Source organism: Amphiprion ocellaris, chromosome 19 (assembly GCF_022539595.1).
Source record: "Amphiprion ocellaris isolate individual 3 ecotype Okinawa chromosome 19, ASM2253959v1, whole genome shotgun sequence".
Taxonomy (NCBI): Eukaryota; Metazoa; Chordata; class Actinopteri; family Pomacentridae; genus Amphiprion; species Amphiprion ocellaris.
The window spans coordinates 33,127,738-33,155,587 of NC_072784.1; the positions used below are offsets into that span (position 1 = coordinate 33,127,738).

At 42.4% G+C, this 27,850-nt stretch overlaps 1 protein-coding gene across 1 annotated transcript in view; it reads right to left on the bottom strand.

The window, feature by feature from the left end:
• The window catches only part of trpm4a (transient receptor potential cation channel, subfamily M, member 4a), a 43,617-nt gene that overhangs the window by 3,428 nt on the left and 12,339 nt on the right, over positions 1–27,850 (bottom strand). Inside the window, exons 4-24 of the mRNA XM_055005122.1 lie at positions 25,710–25,890; positions 25,146–25,315; positions 24,899–25,076; positions 23,874–23,938; positions 23,481–23,732; positions 22,383–22,485; positions 21,581–21,699; positions 20,641–20,940; positions 17,550–17,651; positions 14,619–14,747; positions 14,382–14,511; positions 14,049–14,194; positions 13,239–13,351; positions 12,858–12,965; positions 12,730–12,776; positions 8,340–8,572; positions 8,128–8,243; positions 7,810–7,942; positions 7,157–7,331; positions 5,135–5,300; positions 4,848–5,029 (exon numbers count right to left, since the gene is read on the bottom strand). Coding sequence (XP_054861097.1) covers positions 4,848–5,029; positions 5,135–5,300; positions 7,157–7,331; positions 7,810–7,942; positions 8,128–8,243; positions 8,340–8,572; positions 12,730–12,776; positions 12,858–12,965; positions 13,239–13,351; positions 14,049–14,194; positions 14,382–14,511; positions 14,619–14,747; positions 17,550–17,651; positions 20,641–20,940; positions 21,581–21,699; positions 22,383–22,485; positions 23,481–23,732; positions 23,874–23,938; positions 24,899–25,076; positions 25,146–25,315; positions 25,710–25,890 — 3,148 coding nt within the window. The remainder of the gene's footprint in view (positions 1–4,847; positions 5,030–5,134; positions 5,301–7,156; positions 7,332–7,809; positions 7,943–8,127; positions 8,244–8,339; positions 8,573–12,729; positions 12,777–12,857; positions 12,966–13,238; positions 13,352–14,048; positions 14,195–14,381; positions 14,512–14,618; positions 14,748–17,549; positions 17,652–20,640; positions 20,941–21,580; positions 21,700–22,382; positions 22,486–23,480; positions 23,733–23,873; positions 23,939–24,898; positions 25,077–25,145; positions 25,316–25,709; positions 25,891–27,850) is intronic.

The window sequence follows — 27,850 nt, forward strand, 5'->3', positions numbered from 1 at the left end:
CTTCTTATTAGGGCTGGGACTTTAACGCATTAATTTCGATTAATTAATTACAGCGAAAATGACGCATTAAAAATAACGTAATTAATTGCACCCTCCTCAGTTCCCTCATTTCTGGCACACAGGTAACTCTGATGAACACTCCAGCCCAGTAGGTGGCGATAATGAACCTAAAGTCTGTCTGTAGCCATGAAGAAGAAGCACAGGAAGCACTGAGTGAAGTCAGGCACTGGTGAACAGTGAAGGAAGATGAGATTGAGCTTGTTGGACAGAAGGTCTCCTTTTAAAAATCTTCCTGATGGCAGCTTGGATAAAAGCCTGGTTGTGTGTAAATTGTACAACAAAGAGTTTTGTGATTACTGCGTCACTTCAAGCCGACGGTATCACCTCAATGTAAAACATGGAGAGCTAACGTTAGCTACGAGTCATGCTAACGGCTAACGGTGTAGCCATCCCATAATAGACCACTTTTCTAGACAGTGCTTGAGTTTACAGAAAGTCTTAAAATGTTGAATAAAATCGCTATAATTGCACTTAGATTTGCAGTAATCTGTGAATGTAGCAGACAGATGAAAAATGCAGATAAATAGAAATGAAATATTTTTGTGGTTTAAGTTTTTACTCCGTCGAGGCTCTGCCTCCTTGGAGGAGTAAGAACCTAAACAACAAAAATATCTCTTTTAATAACTTAATTATAAACTTTTAGTTTATAAAAAAATTACATAAATAAAAATTGATATTCCTATAAAAAGAACCATCAAAATTCCACTATTTATCAGACCCAGAAAAGATGAAAACAGAATGAATCTGTGGATTTTCAACTTTGTGAAGCTCCTTGAACTACTTATGCTGATTTTATGTGTTGTACAGTGGAAAAAACAACAAAATTCAGGCTTTAAGTCATCAAAATCACTTTTTTCTATATGTCCCATTTTCCTTTTTTTAAATAAATTTTAAATTATAAATATGTATATGTCTATTCATTGATTCAACTGTCAACCACAATTTTATTTGAATTGAAAAACTTAACTTATTGTGTCAAATATTGCTATTTGACAAAACTGCAATTAATTGTGATTAATTCATTACAAAGCCTGTAATTAATTAGATTAAGTTTTGTAATCGCATCCCACCACTACTTTTAATTTAATTTTTTGAACGGCATTCACCATGTCATCTCCTGGTTGTATCAAATACGACAGAGACACACTGGTGAATATTGGTTTTTCACCATATTCTCTGATTTTTACTGCTGATGCATCCTTGCCCAGTGAGATCCTGCGGTGCCCCTCCAACAACAAAGGACACTGGCAGCATAACGGGCCCCGGGGGAAACGAGCCGGCATAAGGAACAGGCTGAGGCTGAGCACACCGACCACCACTACCTAGCATCCTGCTGCTAACGTCCAGTCCCTGGACAACAAGCTGGACGAGCTCAGAGCCAGGATGCGGTACCAGAGGGACACCAGAGACTGCAGTATCATCTGCCTCACGGAGACATGGCTGTCCCCCACGATCCCAGACCACGCCATTCAACCAGCAGAGTTCTTCAGTTCACCTTATGGACAGAATGTCTAAAGGTGGGGGTCTGTCTCATGACCAGCAACTGGTCAGAGATGTTATTTATCTCTCAGAGTCCTGCTCGCCCAACCTGGAACTTTTAACCATCAAATGCCGCCCTTTCTACCTCCCTCTGGAATTCACCTCCGCCATTCTCAGTGCTGTCTACATTCACCCGCAGACGGACGCTGCATTATCCGAGCTACATGAGGCTATCTCCAGCTAGCAGGCTAACCACCGGGAAGCTGCCCTCATGGTCGGGGATTTTAACAGCACCAACCTGAGGAAGGTGATGCCGGAACTTCGCCAGCACATCACCTTCCCTACTAGAGGAGACCAAACTTTGGACCGCTGTTATTTTCCCTTCAGAGATGCTATGCAGCAAAGACTCAGCCACCATTGGGCAGGTCAGACCACGCCTCCATCCTCCTTCTGCCCAGGTACAAGCAGCGGCTGAAGCCAACAGCCCCAGTGGAGAGAGAAGTGATGTGTTGGTCTGACCAATCAGAGGCTGCCCTGCAGGACGCCGTGGAGACAGCAGACTGGGAAATGTTCCAGCTCTGGTGATGATGTCAGCGTGTTTATGGAGACGGTTGTAGGATTTATTGGGAAACTAGTGAAGGACACTATCCCCAAAAGAACCATCAGGGAGTTTCCCAACCAGAAGATAAACAAAGGCATCTGCTTTAGATGCTCTGAAGTCTCGCACCGCCGCCTACAACACAGGACTCACCAACGGAGACATGGGAGCTTACCGGACCGGAGACATGGGACCTTACCGGGCCGGAGACATGGGACCTTACCGTGCTGGAGACATGGGAGCTTACCGGGCCGGAGACATGGGACCTTACCGGGCCGGAGAGATGGGACCTTACCGGGCCGCTACGTACGGCGTCCTCAGAGCCATGAGGGAGGCCAAACAGAGGTACGGGGAGAAGCTGGAGTCACAGAGGGACACCAGGGGACTATGGCAGGGACTAAGACCTGAGACAGACTATAAAGTAACACCGATGCCCATGATGACATCTCTCTGGACGACCAACTCAACAACTTTTATGCTTTGAGGCTCCCAGCAGAGAGGCGTACATCCTGCCCGGCCGACAGGAGGAGACAAACCGTGACGGAGCATGATGTGAGGCTGATGTTTCAACGCCTGAATACCAAGAAGGCTGCAGGACCTGACGGTAGAACAGGCCGTGTCCTGAAAGCCTGTGCAACCAGCTACCACCGGTGTTCACAGAAATATCCAACCTGTCCTCTCCCAGTGCATCATCCCCAGGTGCTTGAAGCAGTCTGTCATTGTTCCGGCCCCTAGAAAGCCAAGCCCAGCTGTCTGAATGACAGCTCTCCCCTCTTGGGTGATTAAATGTTTGGACAGACTGGTCAGACACTTCATCACTTCCTCCCTACCTGCCTCCCTGGACCCCCTACAGTTTGCATACCAGCCCCATAGATCCACAGAGGACACCATCAACCACCTGCTGCACAGCCCTGGTCCACCTGGACACTAGGAAGGGGATTATGTGTGAATGCTGTTGGTGGACTTCAGTTCAGCATTCAAGACCATCATCCCCTCCAGACTGGTCACTAAGCTGCAGGACCTCAGACTCACCTTCTCCCTGTGCAGTTGGATCTGCAGCTTTCTGACCAGCAGACCACAGGTGGTTCAAGTGGGAAAACACCTGTCCCCCTCACCTGAACATTGGTGCCCCCCAGGGCTGTGTGCTGAGCCCTCTGCTGTACTCACTGCACACTCATGACTGTCTGTCCACATCATTACAGCAGTGGTGGGTCTGATCTCCAACAACCAGGAGGACTATCTGATGGACAGCACCAACATGGAGGACAGGTGCAGAGACAACAGCTTCCTCCTGAACATCAGCAAGACCAAGGAGCTGATGGTGGACTACAGCAAGAAGCAGCAGAGGGCATACCACCCACTTAGGATCAGAGAGTGGAGAGCTTCAAGTACCTGGATGTTAACATCTCCAGGACCTGACATGATCCTGTCTCATCAACACCCTGGTAAAGAAAGCTCCACAGTGTCTCTGAGGGACTTCAAGCTCCCTCTCAAGGTGCTCAGGAACGTCTACACCTGCGGCTGGGAGTATCTCCACCTGGATGGGAGTATCACCACCTGGATGGGAGTATCTCCACCTGGATGGGAGTATCTCCACCTGGATGGGAGTATCTCCACCTGGATGGGAGTATCTCCACCTGGATGGGCAGCAGCACCCAGCAGGACTTCTTGTCCCTGAGGAGGGTGGTCCGCTCGACTGAGAACCATCAGAACCACCCTCCCCAACCTGCAGGACATTTACTACAAACGCTGCAGGTTAAAGGCCACCCATCTCAGCCACAGACTGTTCTCTCTGCTGCCACCAGGGCGGCGTTACTGCTGCCTGAAGGCAAATACAGAGGATGAGGAGGAGCTTCTTCCCACAGGCTGTCCTCCTGCTGAACCTGAAACAGTAGACTCAGTAGACAACCAACCTGCAAACTGTGTTCAATATCTGTTCACTTTCACCTTGTACAAATACATTATTGCACTACTTCACTTTGATTTATATTTTTTTTTTGTTCATTTCTATCTTTATATCTATATGTATATATTCAATGTATATGGGTGTATGTATGTATGTATATGTGTATGTATGTATGTATGTATGCATTACATATGTGAGTATGTATGTATGTATACATAATTGTGTGTGTTTTATTTCGTTATTCTTATTGTTTCAGTTTTGGAACAGGTGCACAATGCATTTCACTGCGCATTATACGATTTATAATTGTGTTTGTGACAAATACATGTCTTGAATCTTGAATCTTAACAGAAAGCTCATCTCTGTTTGTTCCTTAAAGCTCAGTATGTGACAGAACCGGTTCTGATCCATCTGTGGGATGAAATACTTTAATGTGTGTGTCCACATTTAATGTGCTTCCTTTGTTCTTTGTTCCAAGTTTTCACAAAAAATGTGTATTTTTCTTTACAGAAATCTAATTTCAGCAGCGATCAATATTTTTCTTGGTAAATACCTGAAGCATTGCTTATGGATCGTTTGAATAAAGATCAAATGTTCCAATGAGAACCTTTCCATCAGTTTCAGTTCACTACAGTAGGTTCACACTGATCAGTACCTGAACTGATCAAACACTTGAACTGATTCTAATCTGATGACAGTTTCCTCTCAGATCTTAACGTATCAGAAGACTTTGGACCAAACCCTAACCCTACATCCAGGATCAGTGCTAGACCTCTTTACTCTTCATTCTCTAATGTTTCTCACCAAAGTGTTTCACTTTAACGGAGGTGATGCCGCGGATGTATCTCTTTATGAACAGGTGGAGGTGTGAGATGATGATGAAGGGTGGAGCCAGGCAGGGCCGTGAGTGGTACTCCACTATCAGGTTGTAACGCTGAAACTTCCAGTAGGTGTCGCTGCGCTCCTGCACTTTGGAGAAGGTGTAGCTGTGGACAGTGAATTCAGACGCTATCATGGATATTCAGAAGGTTACAGGAAGCAGCAGTAAACTACAACAACACAGGAAGTGAAACGGATCATTGTAGACGGACCTGAACATGGCGATGAGCAGGTTGACCAGAACTATGTTGGTGAACAGCAGGTAGATGACTAGGAGGATGACCACCAGCCAGTTAGCGTAGGTGCTCAGACAAGGCTCTGCTCCGGCTTCAATCTCTGCAGCATTGTTTGTACAGTTTACCTCCTCCCATTTATCAGCTGGAACCCAGAGCACAAGTTCAGAACATCACATGAGGAAACGTCAGGACTTGAAAGAGTAACATCCACCGTAACAATGATGGCAGCAATAACTGATAAAGTGTTCATTTTCTATCATTAAATATTGCAATATCCAATAATTCAGGGACACAATGACCAGTGTTGTCGTGGTGCTGCTGCAGTACTAGCGTTAATCTACTGAAAGGGATGTTGGGAAATGTATTATTATTGCATGATTGTATAACCAGCACCAGCTTCCAGATACAACACAGGTTCATTAAAGTACTATGCCTTTCATTGTATTATAATGGTTTGTAATGTAATGTCCCAGATTTAACTAACTATACTATTACAGTTTTTTTCAGTGGCTTTGGTTCATTTCTCAGATCAGAATTGAAATTCTCTAAACTATTTCTTCAATCTTCACATCATTGTGTCTCTTGTTCACATCAAAAGGCAGTTTCTCATTTCTTTGAACAAGCTGTAAATGCTTTGGTTCATCCATGCAAATGATTCTGTCCAGTTCTCTGCTGATTCCTCCATTATCAGCTGCTTATGTCCTGCTGATCTAAATGTATTCTAATGGGTCTCTGTTGAATAGTCTCACCCCCCACAACATTTAGGTATTAGTTCATCACATCAGTCTTTAAAAAAGTTGTCAGAATATGTCAGGATGTTTCTATACATTTCCATTAGATGTTTTTCTAAATCTGTCCTGAGTTGGTAAATTGCTCCCAGGTGAATCTTGAATTTCTCTACAAAGGGAAATGTGTGAAGGGTTCGGGTTTTCTGAAATCATTCAAAGACACAAGAGAAGATATTCATGATGTGGATGAGAACTTGTGTCCAACAGACAGGAATGTCAGGAGGTGTAGGAAGACTGAACTGTAATTCCTACAGCACTGTATGTACAGTTTTCCCTCAGGAGATTGTCCTATGTTCACATTTCTACTGTAGTTTTTTCTTTGTGCTATGCAGCGCTGTTTTCCTTTTTGTATCACCACCCTGAACTCTCACATGTCTCACACAAAGCCAACAATATAGTGTATCTGTGCAATATAGTACACCACTGACTCATTCACTGTTATTTATATTCATTCCGTTATTTATCTCTGTTATTTATACTGTATATATGTAAATATATTGTTTTTGCACTATCTTTAAGATTTCCTTGCACTGAAAAGGAGAAGCTCTGCAATCTCGTTATACATTGTATAATGACAATAAAGAATATTCTATATTCTATATTCTACAATGATGTGGTCTGTCAACAAATTACAGCACAAACAGTGAAAGCCTAAATGTGAATCTTGTCCAGTCTCTTGGAATCAATCTCCCACATACACTAAGGAGGAACTTACAGTTTACAAAAACTGTCATTACACTTCATCCATAGTTTAATCAGAACATCCCTCCAGAGAACACTGTTGTAATGACAACATGACTCAGTAATCTGACCGTCTGATCCACACGACACCAGGACTGGTCATTCTGATGCCATTGACATGTTCACTGACACATATTTACTTTGAGAGATGAACTAAAGATTTGGTAATCCATGGTGTTCTGCTATTTGTACCAAATGTACCAAAGCGATTAAGAAAACTTGCAATCTGACCAATCAGTGTGAGCTGCTGGACCAAATGTGGACGTTCATCTTAAGAAACATTCTGACATTGTGTCTTAAAAAGATCATGCAAATCTTATAATAAAGAAGTGTTTAATTGATTTGACCTGAACAGGAGATGAACTGACAGAAATGAAAGCTTTCTGAATGTGGTAAGGCTGAAGTCTAAAAGGTAAACTGATGTTCTGGACAAATATGGAGGAAGTTCACCAGAGACTGTACCACTCACCATCCATTTCATTAATGGGTATCTGTCCAAAAATGTGCAGATATGGTCTGTAGAAGACTCTGCGAAATATCCAGTTAGGGCGAGGATCATATGAGTAGAGGAGCGCCTGATTGGCCACTCCATAGGCCATGAGCCAAACCGCCAGAAAAAACAGGAAGAAGAAAACATCTTTGACCTGAAGGACACAGAGGGCTTTAGTGTGAAGATCTGCTGTTTCCAGTCAAGACACTAATGGACTGAAATATAAAGTAAATCTGTCAGGATGTGTCTGTAGGACCATTTGGTTCTTATGTGATGAGTACTGTAGAGGGTCAGGTTTAGGTTTAGGGCTAATCCTGATGGAAGGATCTGACCTCTGACCAGACATTTATACTGAAGAGGTGGAATTAGCAGCAACATCCTCTTCATAGGTTTTTGTACACAGTTACTGTTAACATCAGGCGTTCTTCATCATCCCAACACATGGCTGCTGAGCTTAGGGACCACGTTGTTCTGTTTAACCCTCTATATTAGTTTTATTCTCAGAACACCTCTAACCAGCCTCTAGTCCTCCACATCTCACTGTACACTGAAGTAGTATTTAGGAATACCAGGAGGGAGTTTTTCTGCTCCTCGTATTTCTGTCATTTGTAGGTCAGTTTGTGTATTCTTACCATTTTGCCAACAATGATAATCTTGGGTCCGAGCTGTTTGTGGATAGCAAAGATATGGATCAGACGTAGCGTAAAGACCATATAATCTATGGCCATCACAGCTCGGCCAAAATCATACGACCAGGGAAACATTCTGGAAAACAAAAGCAGCCAGTTAGGGGTCATAGTTCCAATATCCACCTACTGTATATTATGATCCTATCCAAGCTCACAGGAAGAAATACAAGAAGAAAGATAAAAGGAGCAACTTTAAATCCTGTCTGCACAGATACATGGAGGGCTGATAGTAGTATATTCAGAGCGAAGAAGAAGAATGACCTGCAGCACAGAGCCAGAATGAAGAGAGCGATGGCCGTCAGGTCACATTTGTTCCACACATCCTGGATGTAGTTCCTGATCCTCTGGAGGACAAATGTGCTGCCCACAAAGAAGCTCTGACCACAGAACATATCAGACATGTTGGACCTGGATGTGGCTGATGCATTTTATTATGTAGTTTCTGTGCAGCCTGTCGTACAGGAACTACCAACCTGCCGGATCTCTTCACAGACTAAGGTGAAAACCCAGAAGTAAAGCACAAACTCCAGAGTGGCAGGACCGTCTGGAGGCGGCGGTTTGAAGTCCACCAACAAAACGTAGGCGAACAGGCAAAGGAACAGGAAGTACATCAGCACGTTGCCGAGGAATGAGGTGACGGGAGCGAACCAGAACTGTCTCCACCGCGACACAGTGAACGATCTTTTGGAGGTGGATGAAGCAGAACCTGGAGGAAAGGGACGTAAAATTGAATACACCGCTGTTATGAATTCTAACATTATCAATAATGTTAGAACCTTCAAAACTATCTTACAGTTGTATATTAGCATATTTATATTCTCATTGGCTCGTATTTAAGAACACAAACTTTTAAAAGAACAGACAAACATTCTCCATAAAAATGTCATTGTTGGTGAAGCTTTGAAATTTTAGGAAAATCTGACCAACAACACGTCTGCTTCCACCAACCAGTCCAGGTCAGATCAGGGATTATTGGAACAACCCATTATTGAGGCTGATATTTGACCTTTTTATGATTATTGGTATGTTTTGTTGTTATTATTGACCGATTATCACAATATGAGGTAAATGTTCCTCCTCAGGAAGTGTCATTAGTCACCACAGTTTCAGTATCGGCTAGCGTGAACTATGAGCTAACCCAGTGGTTCCCATCCTGGGGTCCACACCCCTCAGGGGGGGCGCCAGAGATCTGAGGGGGGGCGAAGCTTTGTCTGCTCTGAGGCTGTGATGTTATAAAAAAAATAGATTTTTACATTCTGGATAAAATCAGCGTAACAGACTCACTGTGTCATCACAAGTCTACCTATAAAACATTTTTAAAACACATTTATTTGGTCTTTCTTCAAAAATCCTTTGCTGCTTCGATGGCCACACCTCCTTGACCTTTCAACTTCTCTCCACGCTTTCTTCAGGTCAGCTTCTAGTTCATCCAGATTCATTAGTTTGTGTGCAGTTAGAAAATTACTGACGGGAACGATGTCTGATAAACGCAAAATGGGTGAAGATTCATCAGTACCTTAAAAACTCCGGCTATACCTCGAGAGTTACCTTAAATTTGGTTTTATTGAAGGACGAGACAGAATTATGTTATTTGTAGTGAAATGCTCGTAATTGACAGCATCAAGCCAGCGAATTACGGCGACATCAGGAAACAAAACACAGTTTGGTAAAGTCGGAAGGATATTCACAAATTTGGACTTCCGGCATCAATAACTCATTAAATATATGTTGTCTAAACATAAACGATGCCTCTTTTCCATCGTTGTAAGGTAGACAATATGCTACAAGCCCAGTTTAATCAAAAGTAGCTGTCTTTCAAGCTACAGAAATGCAACAGTCTACATACAACCTGCTGGTTGGGTTCTCACTGTTCTCATGGTTCTTACATGTTGATGCTGCCTTACTTCAGCCAGTCCATGAGCAACAGAGAACACAGTTTGTCTCGTACCCACTGCCAGGGGTTCCAGTCTTCCCAATCATGTCTGTACATTTGCAGACGTTTTTGCTTCTGTAGACGTCGTGGAGTTTCGGGTGTGGACTTTTTTTTTTTTTTTTTTTTAAAGTTACTTTTTTGGCCTTTTTGTCGGCTTTATTGGATAGGCACAGTGAGAAAGAGACAGGAAACAGGGGAGAAGAGTTGGGGGAAGACATGCAGCAAAGGGCCGCGAGCGGGAATCGAACCCGGGCCCGCTGCGTCGGGGACCAGCCCCTGTACATGGGTCGCCCGCTCAACGCGTTGAGCTATACAGGCACTCAGGGTGTGAACATTTTTAAACGTGCAGGTGCAGCAGCAACTGTAACCAGGCAACCCGCGAAGGAACGGGCAGGACCAGACACACAGAGAAGGTCTATCTGCTCCGCTGGACCTGGCATCGGGTCCTCGCTACAAAGGTCCTACGAAGATGAAATTGGCTGCCCTTAATATTTCCTGTGTTTTATTTTGTTCATTATACAGTTTGGATGAGTGTGTGACAGACATGTACGGGACATTTCTGAAAATATGGAACAATTTGCGTCCCGTATTGAATCAATACAGGACGCAACAATTAATTGTCAAATAAAGGACGATTCCGTATTTTAAGGGACGGGTGGCAAACCTAACTCCAAGCCAAACAGGTTGGGAACCACTGAGCTAACCTGATGATGTCACAGTGAAACTGACCCCTGACCTTTTGGACACGAAGTGACATCACTTTACCTCATCACATGTGTGTGATTTGTGCAATATTAGCAAATGATTTGCTGAGTTGTGGTTAAAATCCAGACAGTGACCAAACTCTAAACAGTTGATCTGAATAAATGTGTCTGTTGTGTTGCAAAGAGAATGATGGGCATCAGATGTAGAAGTTTAGAATCTATTCAGGTATTTATAAAGTCTTCACAGAAGAACCTGCTCCTGGTTCTGGCAGCTTTGGAAAACACGACTCTGTGGCGCCTGCTGTGGTGAGTGTCTGTAATAATCTTTCCTTCCCATCTATACTTGTTCTACTGTCATACTTATTTCTATTTACTTGTATATATATATATATATATATATATATATATATATATATATATATTTAATACTTGTTTTATACAGCTGTTTGTTGTTTGTTATCCTATGTTGTTTTGTTTTTTGAAGTGCCAACAAAGTTATGTTGTGGAAATGACAAGAAATATACTTGAATCTCCTGGTTCTTGAAGAGTTCAGGTCCTGAAAGAAGCACCGCTGACATTCCTGCAGTTCTTACTGTTTGTTGGAGATGGTTTCTGTCCAGTTCTGGGCTGCTCAGAACCAGATCATGATGGAGGATTATCAGCAGATGATTGTAGTCCTGGACCATCAGCTCCAGGAGCCTGAAGGACTCGGCAGCTCTGAGCAGAGCTGAGGAGTTTCTGCAAAGCCTGGAGAGTTGGTCCAGGTCCAGGTCGCTCTGACTGCAGCAGAACTCTTCAAACTAAACATGTCGCCATCCTGGCAGGTCACTCTACAGTCTGATGACTGTAGGGCGACCTACAAACGTCAGGAGTTCAACAGTTGGGTCCTTGAATGCAGCCTTTGGTGTAGATAAAGAAGAAGACTAGTCCTCCGGGAGCTGACTGACTTTCCCAGCCTCACCCACAGTTTCCTGTCAGGAAGTTGCTGATAGTGGAGATACAGGGACAGTTTGGACTCCAGGGTCTCTAGCATGACGGTACTGAGGACTGTGATAGTTACGTCACTGTTTTACTTTGTGTACTTGTGGAGGGCAGTAACACACCAAGCTGCCTCATGGAGGACGGAGGACATGAGATGATCCTTCAGCAGCTCTGCATGTTCAACAGCACTATGAGTGGTTGAATGTTCCTACTGTCTGTCAGTTTGTCCAGGATGCCATCACAACTTGAAAAACACTTCAGATCATCCAATCAGAACAGTCACTGGTGCTTCTCTTCAGATTTACAGGCAGCAGCATCTTCATAAAGGTAGCAGTAGTTCAGTGTTCACTTGTCCTGAGTGGGAAGATTCTTTTGATGAACATGTTTTACTCTTTTGTAGGTTCAGTCTGAAGTCCCTTGGAGTCATTTCAAGTAAGTCTGGGTACTTTTGTTCCAAAGCATTTATCTGGTTGGTGATGGTTGACATCCATACTTTGGACCAGGATGAGGCAGCAGCGTTCCCAAAGTGAAGAACATCACATTCACTTTATGAAGAAGGTTTCCGAGCTGAAGCTGCAGCATTTCCTGCCTTAATTAATGAAAAACATTCTGTCCTAATTTTCCTGGGAGCACTTTGCTCTGAGGACGGATATAAACCACCATTGGATGGATTCAGTTAAACAGAGCAACAAGCTGAGAAAGTTCCCTTGTTCTGTTGATGAGAAGCTCGTCTGTTTTGTTGGGTTAGAAGCAGAGATTGGCAGGTGAGTTTATAATGCTACAGCTGGACCTTCACATGTGAACCTCCTCCATGTCCTCTACTGTTCCTCAGCTAAGATCTCCCAGAAACTTTCTGGGTTTGTGAAGAAAATGTCTATAAAACTGTGTCGAGGTGGCTGCCTGATGAAGCAAACACACTGGAACGTGGCTGCCATCCCAGCACCATTTAAAGGCTTATTTTTACAACAAAACCCATTAATCCTTATTAATTGATACGTCCTGTAAACAGCTTCTCCTTGTACATTCATTAAACAGTGGGAACACATCACTTGTAGTTTTTTTTCTCCAAACTCATCAAACTCAAACAGTGAAATTAAAATCACAACAACGATATTAGACCAGAGTTATCATTGGACTGATGAACGTGTCTTCAGCATTTAAACAGTTCTTTGTTCCTGCAGAGAGGAGAACCTATAAGAAGCCACCACAAACAGTAAAAGCAGCAGAACCATGATCCAAACCAACCTTCTGGGTTTTCTTTCAGAGCCCTGTACTCCTCTGCATCTTCGTTCCTGCAGCCAGAGAGAACCACAGCCTTTGGTTAAAGCTGAAAAGAACCCAGCATGGTGTGATGAATGAATGTTTGTCTTTACGTTTGGATGATGTCAGCCAAAGAAAAGACGGTGTTGTCGTTGGCATCGTTTCCATCCAGACTGTCGGTGTCTCTGATCCCCACAGACTTCACCTCCTCCTCCTGCTCCCTGGAACGGAAACACGTTTTCTTAAGTTAAACCAATAAAAATATGAATTAAAATGAGAACAATGTTCCTGACTTTGTTAAATATGTAGTTTATATGTTGTATTAATGTAGGAGGCTACATGTTAATCTCATCCTGGTTCCAGTCCGAATGTCTCAGAACCATGGACTGTCCTGTGGCGGTTTCATTTCAACCTAATACAAAGACATGAACTTCTTTGATGATCTAAAAGGTCAGCCCTAAATGATCGTCACTCAGTGAGAGCAGAACCCTGACCTGAAGCTGATGAGGTTCGTGTACAGCAGAGGAGGCAGGAAGAAGGTCAGGACCAGTTTCCAGACTTCAGTGCTTCTGTCCATGTCGCCCCACCAGATCTGAGACAGCAGAGACTACAGAGAACCACCAACATTAACATCAACATGAACACATTAACATGAACACATGGACATTAACGCATGAACACCAACATTAACATCAGCATGAACACATTATCATGAACACATGAACACCAACATGAACACCAACATGAACACATGAACATCAATGTGAACACATGAATACCAACATGAACATATTAACACGAACACATTATCATGAACACATGAACACCAACATTAACATCAACATAAACACATTATCATGAACACATGAACACCAACATGAACACCAACATTAACATCAACATGAACATCAATGTGAACACATGAATACCAACATTAACATCAACATGAACATCAATGTGAACACATGAATACCAACATGAACATATTAACACGAACACATTATCATGAACACATGAACACCAACATTAACATCAACATGAATTAACACCAACATAAACATCAACATGAACACATGAACATCAACATGAACATGTGAACACCAACATGAACACATGAACACCGTCAACAGTAGAAGCCAGATTCATTCAAGGGATTATTAATATAAATGTAACATTTTAGGTCATTTATTTATTTTCAAATCAAACAAGTTAAGAAATGATTTAGTTATACCCTGACTGGAACAGAACACCTGTTCCAAACAACTAGTTCAGGTACCTGAACACCTGTAGAAGAACACCTGTACCTGAACACCGTCGTGGCTGAAGAACAGTCGAGCGTCGGCCGCTGTGGCCATCTGCAGGCAGGTAGCTCCGCCCCACACTGGAGACTTCCTGATGAGGAGAGTGAAGGAGCGACTCTCGCTGTTCTGGTAGCACTCACCGAAGACATCTGGACACAAACACCTGGTTTTAGTGGAGATGTTCTACCTGTTGTTCCTGAGTCCGTCCAAACAACGAGCCTCTAAACTCAGACCAGGTTTCCGGTGGATCTCACTGAGGATGCAGCGTGTTGGTGGATTTAACGAACAGGAAAAGTGGAATCTGAGAAGCAGACGTGAACTGGACGTCAGACTCACCTTGTGCCAGGTTCTCAAACTTCTGAGCCAGTTCCTTCATGGCCAGTTTGTTCTCCGTCTCACTTTCAAGCTTTGAAAGCTCCCTGAGCATCTTACAGCCGCCCAGAGCGCTCAGCACCGACTCTCCAGCCTGAGAGGAAATATTCCAGCAGCTCACTGAATGAATAGCACTGATGATGCTCACAGCCACTTATTAAAGACAAAACCTCTGAGATGTCACTGTGAAATACCACTCACCATCTCCCAGAAGTAAACCGCCATTTCACTGCGGTTCTGCAGGACGGCCCAGATGAAGAGGGCTTCCCAGGGGGAGGAGCAGCGCTGGTTCTGGTAGCGACACTCCCCCAGCAGCAGCTTGTTGACGTGCTGAAGGTGCAAATGAAGACAACAGATAAAGTTCATGTTTCTTAGTGCTCACAAGCATCACAAACACAAACCCTCTGCTCTGCCATAAAGAAACCTGCAAAGTTTGATTATAGATTCATCAATGTAGGAGACATTAAAGTTGTGTATCAGTGACATTGCAGCTCTAATAAAACCCTGAATATCTCAGCTTAAAGACAAATCAGCTCACTTTTTTATTCCCTCATTTTCCGTAGGGATCCAAGATTCACAGTTAATATATTCTATTAAAATAAACTTTGAAATGCAGCTCTGCATGGCATAAATAAAGTCCAAATATTTTTTTTTTTTGAAAGTTATTTTTTGGCCTTTGTTCAGCTTTTATTGGATAGGCATAGTGAGAGACAGGGGAGAAGAGTCGGTTAAAGACATGCAGGCTGCAAGCGGGAATCGAACCCAGGCTGCTGTGTTGGGGACCAGCCCCTGTACGTGGGTCGCCCGCTTAACCCGTTGAGCTATACAGGCACCCGAAAGTCCAAATATTTTTTAGACTTTTATGACCAATAACAAAAGCAATATAGGATAATTGCATATATATGTATATGTATATATATATATATATGTATATGTATATATATGTATATGTATATGTATATGTATATATGTATATGTATATGTATATATATATGTATATGTATATATATATATATGTATATATATATATATATATATGTATATATATATATATATATATATATATATCTCAGTGGTGGATGCGATTAAAAAATTACTCTAATTGATTACAGACTTTGTAATTAATTAATCGCAATAATTGCAGTTTTGTCAAATAGCAATATTTGACACAACAAATGAAGTTTTTCAGTTCAAATAAAATTGTGGTTGACAGTTGAATCAATGACTAGACATACGTGTTTATAATTTACAATTTATTTAAAAAAAGGAAAATGGGACATATATGAAAAAGTGATTTTGATGACTTAAAGCCTGAATTTAGTTGTTTTTTCCACTGTATAGCACATAAAATCAGCATAAGTAGTTCAAGGAGCTTCAGAAAGTTGAAAATCCACAGATTCATTCTGTTTTCATCTTTTCTGGGTCTGATAAATGGTGTAATTTTGATGGTTCTTTTATAGGAATATCAATTTTTATTCATCTATTTTTTCATAAACAAAAAGTTTATAATTAAAAGTTATTTAATAGAGATATTTTTGTTGTTTAGGTTATTCTTCCTCCAAGGAGGCAGAGCCTCGACGGAGTAAAAACTTGAAACTGTAAAAACAAAAATGTTTCATTTCTATTTATCTGCATTTTTCATCTGTCTGCTACATTCACAGATTACTGCAAATCTAAGTGCAATTATAGCGATTTTATTCAACATTTTAAGACTTTCTGTAAACTCAAGCACTGTCTAGAAAAGTGGTCTATTATGGGATGGCTACACCGTTAGCCGTTAGCATGACTCGTAGCTAACGTTAGCTCTGGTGCTAACAGCAACATGTTTTACATTGAGGCGATACCGTCGGGGGGGCTGGGTAGTGGTTAGCACTTTCGCCTTGCAGCGAGAAGATCCCTGGTTCGCGTCCCGGCTTTCCCGGGATCTTTCTGCATGGAGTTTGCATGTTCTCCCTATGCATTGCACTGCACATCTCTGCACTTTTAAACTTTATTTTTATTTTTATTTTTTCTGTTAAAAAATTTTGCCACCCTTGTATATATTGTAAAGAAAGCTGCTGTAACAATGTAAATTTCCCCTGGAGTGGGGAGAAATAAAGAACTTTATCTTATCTTATGCGTGGGTTCTCTCCGGGTACTCCGGCTTCCTCCCACAGTCCAAAAATATGCTGAGGTTCATTGATTACTCTAAATTGCCCATAGGTGTGAATGTGTGAGTGCTTGTTTGTCTTTGTATGTAGCCCTGCGACAGACTGGTGACCTGTCTAGGGTGTCCCCTGCCTTCGCCCGAGTCAGCTGGGATAGACTCCAGCACCCCCCGCGACCCTAGTGAGGATTAAGCGGTGTATAGATAATGGATGGATGGATGATACCGTCGGCTTGAAGTGACGCAGTAATCACAAAACTCTTTGTTGTACAATTTACACACAACCAGTCTTTTATCCAAGCTGCCATTGGGAAGATTTTTAAAAGAAAACTTTCTGCCCAACAAGCTCAATCTCTTCTTCCTTCACTGTTCACCAGTGCCTGACTTCACTCAGTGCTTCCTGTGCTTCTTCTTCATGGCTACAGACAGACTTCAGGTTCATTACCGCCACCTACTGGGCTGGAGTGTTCATCAGAGTTACCTGTGTGCCAGAAATGAGGGAACTGAGGAGGGTGCAATTAATTACGTTATTTTTAACGCGTCATTTTCGCTGTAATTAATTAATCGAAATGAATGCGTTAAAGAGAAAGAGAGAGAGAAAGAGAGAGAGAGCAACCTTTAAAAACCTTTTTGTGCAGACCTGGGTTCAGCATGGACCACATTGATCCTCAGCAGCTAAAATTACATCATTCCACTCATATATTTAAACTTATATTCAATCATCACTGAAATGATGCTCAGACAATAACTGGGTCCAGATTTCTACTAAACTTTAGAAGTTTAGAAGTTTCATTTTTTGCTTGATTTAAACTGTGGGCTCATAATGGACCCATTCTAAAAGAATAAGAACCACAGAAATCTTTGGTTCAGATGCTAACCGCTAACGTGGCCTGGGAAGAAGGATGTTCATCTGATATTTAAACAAGAAAAAGCAGCTTTGTGTCATGTATGTTATCACCCCAGACCACATGTTCCTCCTCTCTGACCTTCAGAGCCTTTCTGGTGCTGGTTTTGGGTTTCAGCTCAAGAGGTCCGTAATAAAACGGCTGGCAGACGTCACCCAGGAGGTCCCAGAGCAGACGGGAGACCTGCAGCATCACAACACGCTTAGAACACGCTATAGGAGAACAACATGCTTTAGAACACGTGATAGGAGAACAACACGCTTTCAAACACGCTATAGAGCAACACGCTTTAGAACGTTATAGGAGAACAACACGCTTTCGAACACGTGATAGAAGAACAAACTGCTTTAGAACACGTTATAGGAGAACAACATGCTTTCGAAACCGTTATAGGAGAAAAACACGCTTTAAAACACGCTATAGGAGAACAACATGCTTTAGAACATTTTATAGGAGAACAACACACTTTCGAACACGTGATAGGAGAACAACATGCTTTAGAACACGTTATAGGAGAACAACACACTTTGCATCATCTTATAGGAGAACAACATGCTTTAGAACACATAGGAGAACAACATGCTTAGAACATGTTATAGGAGAACAACATGCTTAGAACACGTTATAGGAGAATAGCATGTTTTAGAACATGTTATAGGAGAACAACACGCTTTAGAACACGTTATAGGAGAAGAACACGTTTTACAACACGTTATAGGAGAACAACACACTTTAGAACACATTATAGGAGAACAACACGCTTTACAGCACGTTATAGGAGAACAACACGCTTTAGAACACGTTATAGGAGAACAACACACTTTATAACATGTTATAGGAGAACAACATGTTTTAGAACATGTTATAGGAGAACAATACGCTTTAGAACACATTATAGGAGAACAACATGCTTAGAACACATTATAGGAGAACAACATGCTTTAGAATACGTTATAGGAGAACAGCATGCTTAGAACACGTTATAGGAGAACAACATGTTTTAGAACATGTTATAGGAGAACAACATGCTTTAGAATATGTTATAGGAGAACAACATGCTTTAGAACATGTTATAGGAGAACAACACGCTTTCGAACATGTTATAGGAAAACAACACGCATTAGAGCACATTGTAGGAGAACAACATGCTTAGAACACATTATAGGAGAACAATATGCTTTAGAACACATCATAGGAGAACAACACGCTTTAGAACACGCTATAGGAGAACAACACACTTTAGAACACGTTATAGGAGAACAACACGCTTTACAACACGTTATAGGAGAACAACACACTTGAGAACATTATGAGAACAACACGCTTTTGAACACATTATAGAAGAACAACATGCTTAGAACACATTATAGGAAACAACATGCTTAGAACATGTTATAGGAGATCAACATGCTTAGAACACGTTATAGGAAATCATGTTTTAGAACATGTTATAGGAGAACAACATGCTTTAGAATATGTTATAGGAGAACAACATGCTTTAGAACATGTGATAGGAGAACAACATGCTTTCGAACACGTGATAGGAGAACAACATGCTTTAGAACACGCTATAGGAGAACAACATGCTTTAGAACACATTATAGGAGAACAACATGCTTAGAACACGTTATAGGAGAACAACATGCTTTAGAACATGTTATAGGAGAACAACACGCTTTACAACACGTGATAGGAGAACAACATGCTTTAGAACATGCTACAGGAGAACAACACGCTTTAGAACACATTATAGGAGAACAACATGCTTAGAACACGTTATAGGAGAACCACGTGCTTTAGAACACGTTATAGGAGAACAACACGCTTTCGAACACGTTATAGGAGAACAAACTTTAGAACACGTTATAGGAGAACAACGCGCTTTACATCACGTTATAGGAGAACAACATGCTTAGAACACGTTATAGGAGAACAACACACTTTCGAACACGTGATAGGCGAACAACATGCTTTAGAACACGTTATAGGAGAACAAACTTTAGAACACGTTATAGGAGAACAACACGCTTTGCATCATCTTATAGGAGAACAACACGCTTCAGAACACATAGGAGAACAACATGCTTAGAACACGTTATAGGAGAACAACACGCATTAGAGCACATTGTAGGAGAACAACATGCTTAGAACACATCATAGGAGAACAACACGCTTTAGAACACGCTATAGGAGAACAACACACTTTAGAACACGTTATAGGAGAACAACACACTTTACAACACGTTATAGGAGAACAACATGCTTTAGAACGTTATAAGAGAACAACACGCTTTTGAACACATTATAGAAGAACAAAATGCTTAGAACACATTATAGGAGAACAACATGCTTAGAACATGTTATAGGAGATCAACATGCTTAGAACACGTTATAGGAAATCAACATGTTTTAGAACATGTTATAGGAGAACAACATGCTTTAGAATATGTTATAGGAGAACAACATGCTTTAGAACATGTGATAGGAGAACAACACGCATTAGAATACGTTATAGGAGAACAACATGCTTTAGAACACGTTATAGGAGAACAACAGGCTTTCGAACACGTTATAAGAGAACAACACGCATTAGAACACGTTATAGGAGAACAACACGCTTTAGAATATGCTATAGGAGAACAACACACTTTAGAACACGTTATAGGAGAACAACACACTTTCGAACACGTTATAGGAAAACAACACGCATTAGAACACGTTATAGGAGAACAACACGCTTTAGAACATGCTATAGGAGAACAACACGCTTTAGAACACGTTATAGGAGAACAACACGCTTTACAACATGTTATAGGAGAACAACACACTTTAGAACGTTATAGGAGAACAACACGCTTTTGAACACGTTATAGGAGAATAACATGCTTAGAGCATGTTATAGGAGAACAACATGCTTTTGAACACATTATAGGAGAACAACATGTTTGTGTTTGATGCTGTTTTAACACATGGAAATGAAATAATGGACATGATAATATTACTAATGATGTAAAGAACTATAAAACCTGTGCAGCATCTAAAATAAGAAAGGAGCCGTTTACTGAAGAATCTTCAGGTTCTGAGATGTTTTGGTTCCTCAGTGAGGTCCAGGTTATCTGAAGGTGGATCCTAGTCCAGCTCCAGGAGACTACAGACCAGAAGCTGCTCTTACCTCGTACAGGCTGAGCTCCGTGGCTGAAGCCGGTCCGGTCAGAGCACTCAGCGGACTCTTCAGCGGTGATCCAGGACCATCTGGGTTTGGAGGAGATCCGGCCAGGTTCTGCCTCTCGTTCAGACGCCTCTGGAGGAGGATGTAGGCCAGAGAGCTGTCGGCCAGCGAGCGGTACAAGCTCTCCAGGCGCTGGTAGGTCAGGTAGTCCAGGATGTTCAGCCCGTTCTCACAGAACAGACGCACAAACTGGGGCTTGTCGTTGACGAGGGCGTCGGTCATGGAGTCCTCCAGGTCGTCGTACTGAAAACATCATCATTCATCAGAGCTGCTGTAGAACATGCAGAGAACTCAGCAGATTTAGAACGAAGAACAAAAAGAACAGAAAATCAACGTCTGTTTCCAGATTTAGCTTCTTCAGATTCCTGTTAAAGGAGATTTCCACCAGTTTCAGAGTTTAGTGGATGAGATAACAGCTGTTTACTGGCTGGGAGCTAATGAAACATGCAGGACTTTATCTGTAAAAAGTACTTTACTGCATGGTATTAGTACTTCCATGTACGTGAAGGCTGTGAATACTTCCTCCAGTACTGCTGTTACACTGCAGTACATCGTCACAGAGAAAGCTGTGAAACTGAACTCACAGAAAGACTGATGAAGTCATGAAACGCTTTCAGACGGTTATTAGTGCAGATTATTTCCATTAAAACAGCGTACTTCAGTCGTCTAAACACTTCTGGAAGCTGCAGTTTATTAAAACCAGGCCGTGGCTGGAGTCGTGTTCGGTCAATCTCTGGTTTTTATGGAGGTTTTAGCCAGAAATTACAAAATTTCATCTTTTCAACCTGTCTTTACTGGAATATCTGAGGATTGAGGTCACATTTCACAGGTTTCCTCTGACCTTCTGGTGTGTAAATGTGGCTGATTTAAACCAGTCTCTGACCTTCCACTGGATGTCTCCGTTGAAGAGCTCCGTTTTAGCGATGTCCACCCGATTCCAGGCCACGGCCAGCTTCAGCTCTTCAGTGCATTCGCTGGCTTCACTGGAAACACGTTTACTGGCTTCACACGCATGAAGCAGCGTTTCCAGGCAGGACGGAGGCAGAACAAACAGAAAGACTTCACTTAGAAACACGGAAATGAAATAAAACACCAAGAAACCTGTGGAGAGACACTTAAAGATGTGCAGCTGAAGTCAGCTCATTGATTATTATCTGTTAGTCTGATGATGAACAGGAAGCTGACGACCAACAGACTCTAACGGATGTTTTCAGACTGAATCTATGAAGAGGAGCCGAAAGAAAGGATGATTTACAGTCTGGAACTAAACCGAACATCAGGACCAATGCAATGATAAAAGCTTCTAAATAAGTTGATGGTTTCTTGGTTTTATGCATCATGAAATCTAAGAGAAGGTCTGAAAATCCCACCCGATGCTGCAGCTAAAGGCAGCGATCCTTATCGATCAGTTCTCAGTCAGTGTTCATTATCTGTTCTATTGTTCCTGTGTTTCTGTCTAAATCTGAGATGACGCTTAAATAAAGACCTCACTGGTTATTTATTGATCAGTTCTTGTTCTTTAAGGAGCTTCAGGGTTTGTTTTTCACTCCAGGATTAAACCTAAAGCAGACTGGGCTTCTGAAAGTTTGGAATTTTACCTAGATTTGTGGAGTTTTCATTCTTTCTACCCTTAAAGCTGCAGTTTAATGAAAGGTCTATTGTGAATAAACTGTTTTCTGACTTACCTCTAACCAGGGCTTTGAGGAGAACCGTATCAAAGTCATCAGAACCCTCCTGTTCTCCATGAAAAACTGTGATGAGCTCTCGGTTTTGGTAAATACTCAGAGCCTAAAGACAGGAGATCAGTTCACAGATGAACAGAACCAGCAGAACAGAAAGGTTCTGGAGATTCATGACCCAGATTATTCTAATTCTATCATCTCATACAGTATCACAGCTATTACAGGATTCTCACAATAAAAAACTCAGTTTGAATCATTTAGTTTAGAGGTTAAAGCTCAGAACCAGTGAAAAACCTTAAATAACTGACTAAATGTCTGATTACTGTCCACCAGATTTATACAGCATCTATAAAAAAATTATATAGTATCTATATTAATAATATTATTATATGATGCATAATAGCAAGAATGTATAATATTATACAGCATGGATGATATTATTAAAGTGTGTGTACCTGTACGCAAAACATTATAATATAATCATGGATAATATTATTATATAATCATGTATAACATTATAATATAATCATGTATAACACTATAATGTAATCATGTGTAACACTATAATGTAATCAAGTATAACATTATTATATATTGATGTATAACATTATAATATAATGATGTATAACACTATAATATAATCATGTATAATGTAATATAATCATGTATAATATAATATAATCATGTATAATATAATATAATCATGTATAATATTATATAATCATGTATAATGTAATATAATCATGTATAATATAATATAATCATGTATAATATTATATAATCATGTATAATATTATTGTATAATCATGTATAATATTATTATATCATCATGAATAATATTAGAAGATAATCATGTATAATATTATTGTATAATCATGAATAATATTATAATATAATCATGTATAATATTATTGTATAATCATGTATAATATAATATAATCATATATAATGTTATATTATAATCATGAATAATAGAATATAATCATGAATAATAGAATATAATCATGAATAATAAAAGATAATCATGTATAATATTATTATTTTGTCTGCGTATGTATAATAACTGTTAATAACTGATAGAAGTGTCTTTTTGGGACTCACGCTGTCCACCAGTCTGTCCAGCTCGGCTTCAGCTTTAGCTTCAGATGGAAACTGTCTCCGGACCTTCTCTCGGACCCGGTCCCTGAGCTCTGGACTCGGACCCTCAGCCGCCTCCCCCTCTACTGGGGGGGAGGCAGGGCTGAGGGGGACGGAGGGGAGGTCCACCAGCAGCTCATTGATCAGATCTGCAGCTGGACCAGAACCGGCCAGAACCAACCAGGGCGTAGCCTTCCTCAGGGAGGCGTCTAACCTCTGGATGGAAACGGATCAGAATTAATCCTGTATTTATCCAGGGAGGAGCCACTAAACCTCCCAGAACAAACAGAACAAGCAGGTTCCAGATACAGTAGAGGTAGACGTGGAACCCACCACTGAGTGTTTAAGGTTCCTCACCTCCAGCATGCTGGCGTCTCCAGAGATCAGCATGCAGAGAACCGGGATCTCAATGCTGCCGCTACCTGCAGCCAGAAGACAGGTGAGAAGAAAAGTCCTCCATAGAACCAACAAGCAGAGAAACTTTCTCACATCCAATCACAGTGTTCTATGTTCTGTCCTCTCTGTGCTCTGTGGTCTTCAGCCACCAGGTTTGAACAGGATGTTCCCTCCAGACCAGACTATTTAACATCAGGTTCGAACAGGATGTTCCCTCCAGACCAGACGATCTAACATCAGGTTCTAACAGGGTGTTCCCTCCAGACCAGACGATCTAACATCAGGTTCTAACAGGGTGTTCCCTCCAGACCAGACGATCTAACATCAGGTTCTAACAGGGTGTTCCCTCCAGACCAGACGATCTAACATCAGGTTCTAACAGGGTGTTCCCTCCAGACCAGACGATCTAACATCAGGTTCTAACAGGGTGTTCCCTCCGGACCAGACTATCTACCATCAGGTGATGAGCTCCTTCAGCTCCTACCTCAAACACCAGAGTGTGATTTATAACACGGAGCCATCAAATACTCACAGTAAACTCGATCTTCTGTCTGCTCAGTTTGTTAGATTTTATGATTTGTTTTCAGACTTTCAGCTCCTTGAAGCTTCTGTCAGCTCCAGATGTGGAGTCAAATAAAAACCAGGAGTCCAGTGAAGAGCTTTAAAATCATCAGTAGAAAGAAAATCAAATGAAGCCAGAACATGACGTTTGAGTTGTTCAGTAAAAAGGATCCTAAAGACTGATTCTGTTATTTTGGGTTCAGGTTAAGCAAATAAAAAACTACGAGAACCAGCTGCTCAGCCAAACCAGGACTTCTTCAGAATGCTTCCTCTCTCCACTGTGGACTAAAACACTTGACAGGTAATAATCTGGATGTAAATGAGAGAAACTAATTCCTCTGGGTGAACTCTATCATCGCTGACGTTAATTAAAAGTCTCTGAACAGTTCTGAGCTGCAGGACTACAGAGACCTCAAACATCTCACCCCAGATGCCGGTGCGCTGATGGGAGATGTAGTCCTCCAGACTGGCCCTGAAGGCGGTCTCTCCTCCCCGCCGGCCGATGCTCCCGTCGTCCACCAGGAGGAACGCCTGGCAGTTGTTGTCCAGGCAGCAGGAGTCCCGGGACGTGTTCTGGACGTAATACCGAGCAGGAAAGCTGCCCTTCAGACAGACACAAGAGTCAGCTGCCGCGCTTACCAGATACACCTGCACACCTGGACGGGGCGGTACCTTGGCGTTGACCAGCTGTTGCCGGTTGTGGACCAAACCCCATGGAGCCAAACCCACGGCGATCACCTTCTTATGGCAGAGAGCTGGAGCTGCAGCGCCGTGGTCCCTCACCGCCTCCCCCACACAGCGGGCCACGCCCTCCCTCAGGCCCCCAGTCAGGATCCAGGCCCCTGGACCAGACCGGACCAGGACCACAACCAGAACAGAACCAGAACCACTGATCAAACACACTGATCATTTAGTTCTACATGTCAGTGTCATAAAGGATTCAGCAACATTTGTTTTAGTGAGACAAATAGAAATGAGAATCTCTTCATGAAGGGTCGGCATTTTACCTGAAGATGCTACAGATTTATTTCACAGTAAATCATTAACTCCAGATTCCATCTTCCTGCTCTGCCTTAGTGATGTCAGACTGGACAGGAAGTGACCTGAATGTTTCCTGTGTTCTAGTTTGTGTTCTACTGTAAGGAATGATCTCTGAGCAACGAGACAAAACACAAACCAGGTTTCTACTAACTAACCTGCTCCAGGTGTTCTCACCTGTGTTCCAGGTGTTCTCACCTGTGCTCTGAGCAGCTCTGACCAGCCCATTCCTCAGCACGTCTCTCACCCATGTCTTGATCTTCTCGTGGCCTTCGCCCCCCACCACCGACACCACCAGGTTGGGTGAAGGCAGGTTCCAGTGGGCCGTCATCAGGGTGTAGACGATCTGAGGGGGGGTGTCACAGGACAGCCGCAGGAACTGGAACCAACAGACGAAGGCTGGATTTAGACAGGGTTAACCAGAACCCGTGACCCAGTAACCCACTAGACCACTAACCCACCAACCCACTAGACTACTAACCCAGTAACCTACTAGACCACTAACCCACCAACCCACTAGACCAATAACCCACCAACCCACTAGACTACTAACCCAGTAACCCACTAGACCACTAGCCTATCAACCAACTAGACCACTAACCTAGTAACCCACTAGACCACTAACCCACCACCCCACTAGACCACTAACCTAGTAACCCACTAGACCACTAACCCACCACCCCACTAGACCACTAACCTAGTAACCCACTAGACCACTAACCCACCACCCCACTAGACCACTAACCTAGTAACCCACTAGACCACTAACCCACCACCCCACTAGACCACTAACCTAGTAACCCACTAGACCACTAACCCACCAACCAACTAGACTACTAACCCAGTAACCCACTAGACCACTAACCCACCACCCCACTAGACCACTAACCCACCAACCCACTAGACTACTAACCCAGTAACCCACTAGACCACTAACCCACCAACCAACTAGACTACTAACCCAGTAACCCACTAGACCACTAACCCACCACCCCACTAGACCACTAACCCACCAACCCACTAGACCATTAGCCTAATAACCCACTAGACCACTAACCCACCACCCCACTAGACCACTAACCTAGTAACCCACTAGACCACTAACCCACCAACCAACTAGACTACTAACCCAGTAACCCACTAGACCACTAGCCCACCACCCCACTAGACCACTAACCCACCAACCCACTAGACCATTAGCCTAATAACCCACTAGACCACTAACCCACCACCCCACTAGACCACTAACCTAGTAACCCACTAGACCACTAACCCACCAACCAACTAGACTACTAACCCAGTAACCCACTAGACCACTAACCCACCACCCCACTAGACCACTAACCCACTAACCCACCAACCCACTAGACCATTAGCCTAATAACCCACTAGACCACTAACCCACCACCCCACTAGACCACTAACCTAGTAACCCACTAGACCACTAACCCACCAACCAACTAGACTACTAACCCAGTAACCCACTAGACCACTAACCCACCACTCCACTAGACCACTAACCTAGTAACCCACTAGACCACTAACCCACCACCCCACTAGACCACTAACCTAGTAACCCACTAGACCACTAACCCACCAACCAACTAGACTACTAACCCAGTAACCCACTAGACCACTGACCCACCACCCCACTAGACCACTAACCCACCAACCCACTAGACCATTAGCCTAATAACCCACTAGACCACTAACCCACCAACCCACTAGACCACTAACCTAGTAACCCACTAGACCTGACCCTAATCCAGGAACTAGAACCAACAGACGGAGGCTGGATTTAGACAGGTTAACCAGAACCCTAATCTCCTAGACCTAAACCTAACTCAGAATTGAATATTAATACTGTTTTAATGTTTGAATGATCTCAGTGTATCTGAGAACTAAACCCAGAGCGGCAGTGTGTGTTCTATGTATGTTCTATGAGTGTTCTATGAGTGGTCTATGTATGTTCTATGTGTGTTCTTTGTGTGTTCTATGTATGTGCTATGTGTGTTCTGTGTTCTACGTGTGTTTTATGTGTGTTCTATATGTGTGCTATGTGTGTTCTACGTGTGTGTTCTGTGTGTTCTCTGAGTGTTCTACATGTGTTCTGTGTGTTCTATGCGTGTGTTCTATGTGTGTTCTATGAGTGTTCTCTGTGTGATCTGTGTGTTCTACGTGTGTGTTCTGAGTGTTCTCTGTGTGTTCTGTGTGTTCTACGTGTGTGTTCTCTGTGTTCTATGAGTGTTCTATGTGTGTTCTATGTGTGTTCTCTGTGTGTTCTACGTCTGTGTTCTACGTGTGTTCTACGTCTGTGTTCTATGTGTTCTACGAGTGTG